This window comes from Pseudorasbora parva, chromosome 24 (genome assembly GCF_024679245.1).
Source record: "Pseudorasbora parva isolate DD20220531a chromosome 24, ASM2467924v1, whole genome shotgun sequence".
Taxonomy (NCBI): domain Eukaryota; kingdom Metazoa; phylum Chordata; class Actinopteri; order Cypriniformes; family Gobionidae; genus Pseudorasbora; species Pseudorasbora parva.
Window position 1 is genome coordinate 1,034,865 of NC_090195.1, and position 7,500 is coordinate 1,042,364.

The 7,500-nt window shown below is 39.9% G+C and overlaps 1 protein-coding gene across 2 annotated transcripts; it reads left to right on the plus strand.

Moving 5' to 3' along the window:
- Positions 1-1,314: 1,314 nt before the first annotated feature.
- zbtb14 (zinc finger and BTB domain containing 14) lies at positions 1,315-5,354 on the plus strand. 2 transcript variants are annotated; one of them, XM_067434405.1, is made up of 2 exons: positions 1,315-1,495; positions 3,777-5,354. In XM_067434405.1, exon 2 carries the CDS (start codon positions 3,791-3,793, stop codon positions 5,105-5,107), a length of 1,317 nt encoding a protein of 438 aa, XP_067290506.1. In that variant the 5' UTR covers positions 1,315-1,495; positions 3,777-3,790; the 3' UTR covers positions 5,108-5,354. The 2 variants fall into 2 exon arrangements, with proteins under 2 accessions (XP_067290506.1, XP_067290505.1); XM_067434404.1 differs by lacking the exon at positions 1,315-1,495 and adding an exon at positions 1,587-2,004.
- Positions 5,355-7,500: the final 2,146 nt, after the last annotated feature.

The following is a 7,500-nucleotide window of genomic DNA, read 5'->3' on the forward strand; positions in this document are numbered from 1 at the left end:
AGGAAGGACCAGTGGAGAACCGGCCACAGGGTCATGGGCGGCCAAGGCTCATTGATGACCGTGGGGAGCGAAGGCTGGCCCGTGGGGTCCGATCAAACAGACCAGCTACTGGAGCTCAAACTGCTCCAGAAGTTAATGCTGGTTCTGATAGAAAGCTGTCAGATTAATGAATGAACTTGTTTGGTGGTGGTCATCCAGAATTGCCATTCTTTGGGGAGAAACGTCATGTTTTTGGACATAACACCATTGAAATATTTTAGGAGTTCCATGTAAATTATTCAAAATATGAACAATAAAATGTATCAGCACTATACTTTATGTACTTAAAGGGACAGTTCACCCTAAAAGTGATTTAGTCAAACTCAAGTTTTTCAAAACCTGTATAAATGTATTTCTTCTGTTGAGCACAATATGATATTTTGAAGAATGTCAGTAACCAAACAGTATTTTTTCCTTACCAGAGTCAAAAGGGTCCATCAGCTGTTTACTTTCCATATTCTTCAAAATATATTTTGTGTTTAGCAGAACAAAGAAATACAGGTTTGGAACAAGTTGACAATTTTTATTTTTGGGTGAACTGTCCCTTTAAGAGTAAATAGTCCACACAGTTTTGTCTGTTTTATTTATAATAATAATAGATTTTATTTAAAACGCACTTTTCATTCCAAAGAATCTCAAAGTGCAAAATAATTTATGCGTCTGTTTAATTTATGCCTATCTTCAGTTCTGTCAAAAACATATTTTAAGAAGGTTTTGCTAACATGTTCCCTGAACGTTTCCTCTTATCATTCTGTAAGCATCAAACATTACGGGAACGTTTCATTTACATGTTTTCCGAGACAAAACGTTAGACGAATATAGTTTCAGGAAGAAAAAAACGTTCCATAAACGATTTATAGCATTTTAAGGACATTATTAGATAACTTTGATCAAGTGTATAAAGTCCGAATTGTGAGATAAAGTTATGTCAGAATTGCGAGTTATAAAGTCGGAACTGTGAGATATAAATTCAGAAATGCGATTTATAAAGTCGGAATTGAGAGATAAAGTCAGAATTGCGAGTTATAAAGACAGAATTGTGAGATATATTGTCAGAATTGTGATATATAAAGTCAGAATAATAACTTTGGTGAGTGTGTGAGCGTATTAAACGAATCTCTGTTTTCTGAGGTAAATGAATCTGTATTGTGCACTCGCTCCTCCCGCGCGTCACAGTGCGGTTCGCGCTCCAGAGATTTGCTCTGCGTCATTTGCGTAAGCGTGCCTGCGCATCCCTGTGTGCAAGTGATTAGTCGCTGCGCTGTTTGCGTAGCTGTGCCCGTGTCTACGTACGAGCGTCGGTCACTCGCTCTCTGCAGTTCCGTGCTGGCGCAGCGCGTCCTTCCGCCTGTGCTCGTCCTCGGCCTCGCACACAACAACAAAGTATTAAATTCTGTGCTGGCTTTCGTGACATCTAACACACACTTTCCCAGTGGAGCAAAATAGCACAATAAAGGTAAGAAATTGATTTTTGGAGCGGACTGAAGCAGCTGCTGAATTATTGCATAATGTTTTTTGCGCGGGATGGCGGCGCGCGCCCGGCGCGGGAGTGTTCTTCATGGCCCGCGCAGCTCGCGCCACTAAATTCACCTCAGCGCGCCGCGATCCACACCGAGCGCCCGTTACCGACACATTCCGCTGCTCTCTGGTGCTGATCGGTGCTCGAGGGCTCTCCGGGGCTCGTTTAGTGGGAAACACGGCGGATTCCACTCGTTTTTGTCCGATTAAAGTCGACCGACGATGATTTATGTGCTAATGCTAAGATTAGCTTCAAGAGAACCATAACAGACTAGCGCAGAATCGGTTAAAAACACCGATTAAACACCCGTTTATTGACCGAACGAGATCTTTAGAGAGCAAACGACTCTTTTATGTGATAAAAGCACACCTGGTGTGTTTAAATTAGGTAGTTTTGACGTGTGTGGCCCGTGCGAGTCCATTCAGAAGCATCATGTGTCCATTAAGGTATCAAAGATCTCTCACAGAACACTGAAAATGTGTTTTAATGCATATATGCTGTCTTCAAATGTCATGTTAATGCTTATTTAATAAAATGAGGCGTTTGTTTTGGTCAGACACAAGTTAAATGCTCATAATCATATTTCATAGAGAACCTTTAGTTCATTATTTCAAATTCCTGATGTCTATATATATATATATATATATATATATATATATATATATATATATATATATATAATATAAAAATGTATACATTTTAAGTAGTAAGATGATTTTTGGACGTGTTAGTTACTTGAAACGATAAAAGAATGACCAAATAATTTATTTTGAATAGGTCAAATATGACCAGAAGAGCAATTTTGGCCAGAATTTGGCCTATTTTTTTATGGAATATGTTTGTTATAAATGATTTATGTGCTCATAATTTAAGTTCATGTGTATAATCTTTAATCCAAATAACATGTTTACAGGCATGAGGGCGGGGCAGCCTGTCACTCACATGAGATCGACCAATAGCAAAACTATAGTAGTAGTCGACCAATTACGCAATTGCAATATTAAAAATTTGGCTTGTCTGTTTGCTATTTAGCTATCATTTTCGATGAGATATTGCAGTGTTTATTTCGAATGATTTATTAACTTAAAGGGTTTGTTCACCCAAAAATTAAAATTATTTAATTAATTACTCACCCTCATGTCGTTGGACACCCGTAACACATTTGTGTGTTCATCTCACACAAATGCAGATATTTTAGCTGAAAGCTAAAGGCTGAGAAAGGCTTCAGATAGGCCTCCATTGGCGTTCAGTACATTCCCACTCACAAGACCCATAAAGGCCCTAAACACATCGACACACAGTCCATCTCACTACAGTGGCTGTTCAATAATTTTACGAAGCGATGAGAATAGTTTTTGTGTGCAAAAAAATCAAAATAATGACTTTATCCGCCAAGTTATTGTCTTCCGTGTCGGTCTCGACCGTGAACCGATAGCGGCTCGTCCTCTTCTGGGTCATGAACGGCGGGTCTGCGTCATATTATCGCGCATGCGTCGAGTTCACGTCAATAATTTGGATAAAGTCGTTATTTTGATTTTTGTGTGCACAATAATTATTTTCGCCGCATTGTAAAATGATTGTCCAGCCGCTGTAGTGAGATGGGCTGTGTGTCGATGTGTTTAGGGCCTTTATGGGTCTTGTGAGTGGGAATGGACTGAATGCCAATGGAGGCCTTTCTGAAGCCTTTCTCAGCTTTACACTAAAATATCTTCATTTGTGTTCTGAAGATGAACGAAGGTCTGACGGGTGTCCAACGACATGAGGGAGAGGAATTAATGACATAGTTTTCATTTTTAGGTGAACTAACCCTTTAAGTTTGTGTTTACTGGCATGAGGGCAACCTGTCACTCACATTAGCTCGACCAATAGCAAACCATCTAATTAAGTCCCGCCCAACAGAGAAGAAAAGACTAATGTGATATCTGTTTCGTGCCTTGTTACATCCCATTTGATTCCATCCCTGTATTAGTTTGTTTACGACTCTATCTCTGTATATCTTAAGTAGGAATATGATTGTTGGGCGTGTGAGTTCCTTGAAACTAACCAATCATGCAGGCACGAGGGCGGGACGACCTGCCACTCACATTAGCTCGACTAATAGCAAACACTCTAATTAAGCCCCGCCCAACAGGGAAGAAAAGACTAGTGCGATATCCATTTCATGCTGACTTTACCTCTGCATCACGATCCAAGCTGATTTTCCTCTCTCTCCCTGCAGGATCCCGCTCCAGTATGTCCGAAACTGTGAAGTATGTGGACGATGAGCACAAGACCATCTTTCTGAAGCTTCTGAACGAGCAGCGACTGGAAGGCGAGCATTGCGACATCGCGGTGGTGGTGGAGGATGTGAAGTTCAGGGCCCATCGCTGTGTGTTAGCGGCGTGCAGCAACTACTTCAAAAAACTCTTCAAGAAGCACGAGGTGGACAGTTCGTCCGTCATCGAGATCGACTTCATCCGCTCGGACATCTTCGAGGAGGTGCTCAATTACATGTACACGGCGAAGATCTCGGTGAAGAAGAAGGACGTGAATCTAATGATGTCTTCCGGACAGATCCTCGGGATTCGCTTTTTGGATAAGCTGTGCTCGCAGAAACGCGACATGTCGCCCGACGAGAAAAGCAACGAGCCTAGAATCGCAGGAAAATTCCCGTACGACATGGTGAAGATGACGGAGGATCCTCCGCTGAGCCAAGATGGCGACGTGCAAGTGCTCGGCGACCAAGACGACGCGCATTCGGACGACATCGTGGAGGAAACGCAAGGTAATCACGACTTGGATAAATCGCCCAATAATGCTTTGCGTGTGCAGGAAGCTATCCTAAAGGAGCTAGCGCAGGAAGAAGTGCACAAAGTCAGTTGCTACGACCAAGAGGTGGAAGCGATAGATGCCGAACCAAAAGAGCTGGCGTCTCAGACGCTTTCATTCGCGGATAGCATTGGCGATGTGAAGGACGAACAGCCTCCGGGATGGACGACGGCCACCGCGGACATGAAGTTCGAGTATTTGCTCTACGGCCACCGGGATCAATTGGCATGCCAAGTTTGTGGGAAAACCTTCCTTGATGAAAATCGCCTGCGCAAACATGAAAAGCTGCATTCGGCCGACCGGCCGTTTGTCTGCGAAATCTGCACCAAAGCCTTCACAACACAGGCCCATTTAAAAGAGCACCTAAAGATACACACAGGCTTCAAGCCGTACCGATGCGAAGCCTGCGGGAAATCGTTCATCCGCGCGCCAGACCTAAAAAAACACGAGCGCGTGCACAGCAACGAGCGGCCGTTTGGCTGCCAAATGTGCGACAAGGCCTTCAAGCACAAATCGCACCTGAAGGACCACGAGCGGCGCCACAGAGGAGAAAAGCCGTTCGTTTGCCACTCGTGCACTAAAGCTTTCGCTAAAGCGTCCGACCTGAAGAGACACGAGAATAACATGCACAGCGAGCGCAAACAGTGCCCTGGCGGCCTGCAGAGCGAGACCGAACAACTCCAGGCCGCCGCGATGGCCGCCGAGGCCGAGCAACAGCTGGAGTCCATCGCATGCTCCTAACGTCGCACGCCTCATCCCCTTTTAGAAGCGTTTCTTTTATATGTAAATGGTGCGAAATCTCTTGTTGTACAGTTCATACCAGATGTATTTATGGCAGCTGTCGGACGATGGATTGTTCTGCCCTTCTCCTGGACACGTTGTGGCGAGATGGAGGAATCATTCCATCCCGTTCCTTTTGCGAAACGGTTGTGGCGGTTTACACGCCGAAATATTTTTGCTGTAATAAAAGACTGGTGAATCATTCAAAGCCTGTGGTGTTATTCTACGCTTCTCCTAAGATTTGTGATGTGTGGATCAGAGGCTGCTTGTGCAAACTGCGGCTTAGTATGGCAAGCCATTTGGGCTTTTATTCATTCGCAGGATTTTAGATTTAGATTAATTAACTTTCATTAGTTATAATGCTCTTTATTGATATCAGAAATTGGATTTTTACCAGTAAAAATGGCTATTCTTGATATAAGAAATTGGATTTTCACTAGTAAAAATGGCTATTGATATCAGAAATTGGATTTTCACTAGTAAAAATGGCTATTCTTGATATCAGAAATTGGATTTTCACTAGTAAAAATGGCTATTGATATCAGAAATTGGATTTTTACCAGTAAAAATGGCTCTCTTGTTAATCAAAATTGGATTTTCACTAGTAAAAATGGCTATTCTTGATATCAGAAATTGGATTTTCACTAGTAAAAATGGCTATTGATATCAGAAATTGGATTTTCACTAGTAAAAATGGCTATTGATATCAGAAATTGGATTTTCACTAGTAAAAATGGCTATTGATATCAGAAATTGGATTTTTACCAGTAAAAATGGCTCTCTTGTTATCAAAATTGGATTTTCACTAGTAAAAATGGCTATTGATATCAGAAATTGGATTTTCACTAGTAAAAATGGCTATTCTTGATATCAGAAATTGGATTTTCACCAGTAAAAATGGCTATTCTTGTTATCAGAAATTGGATTTTCACTAGTAAAAATGGCTATTGATATCAGAAATTGGATTTTTACCAGTAAAAATGGCTCTCTTGTTATCAAAATTGGATTTTCACTAGTAAAAATGGCTATTGATATCAGAAATTGGATTTTTACCAGTAAAAATGGCTCTTTGGATTTTCACTAGTAAAAATGGCTCTCTTGTTATCAAAATTGGATTTTCACTAGTAAAAATGGCTCTTTCTTGTTATCAAAATTGGATTTTCACTAGTAAAATTGGCTCTTTCTTGTTATCAAAATTGGATTTTCACTAGTAAAATTGGCTCTTTCTTGTTATCAAAATTGGATTTTCACTAGTAAAAATGGCTCTTTCTTGTTATCAAAATTGGATTTTCACTAGTAAAATTGGCTCTTTCTTGTTATCAAAATTGGATTTTCACTAGTAAAATTGGCTCTTTCTTGTTATCAAAATTGGATTTTCACTAGTAAAAATGGCTATTGATATCAGAAATTGGATTTTCACTAGTAAAAATGGCTATTCCTGATATCAACAATGATGTTGTCACAATTTCTTGATCTCTGTGATTGAAACTTAACTAGTTAAACATCACCATTCAAATATTGATATCAATAATTGATTGCTTATTAGTTAAAATTCCAATTTCAGATTTCTTTTACAATGAGTGGATGCACTTTTATAATGGATAAATGCACTTTTATAATGAATGGATGCACTTTTTTTGATGGACAGATGCACTTTTATAATGAATGGATGCACTTTTATGATAATAGATGCACTTTTATAATGAATGGATGCACTTTTTTTGATGGATAGATGCAGTTTTTGAGCTTATAACTTTTGGATGTTTGTTAATATAACTGATTGTGTTCGTCTGAAAGGTGAATGTTATGTACACAGAGGATGGCTTGAGGGAGAGTAAATCAGAACTCCTTTCATTCTTGATGTCTGTAAATACTGTTTTGTCTTTAATTCATTCCCAGGATATGAATTGTTGATAGTAATAATTTGATTGTCACTAGTGACAACGTTAATTTCTGATATCATAAACGTGATTGTTACTAGTATACTCTAAAAATGCTGGGTTGTTTTAACCCAATGTTGGGTCAAATATGGACTAACACAGCAATTGGGTTGTTTTAATCCCACGGTTGGGTTAAATATTTGCTTAAGACAACCCAATTGCTGGGTTAGTCCATATTTGACCCAACATTGGGTTGTTTTTTTTACACGTTTTTAGAGTGTAAGTAGAATTGTTGAAAGTCGGTACTGAAATTTGAAAAATTTGATTATTTGAAATTTGTAAATTGTAAACAATTTTAAACAACGGAATTGTAAACAACTCTGATTAGCCATTTTGCTCACGCGTTCGTCAAACATGTCTGATTGGCCACAATGATCTAGCCTAAAGTGGTCATACTTAATTTTAGTCAGAATA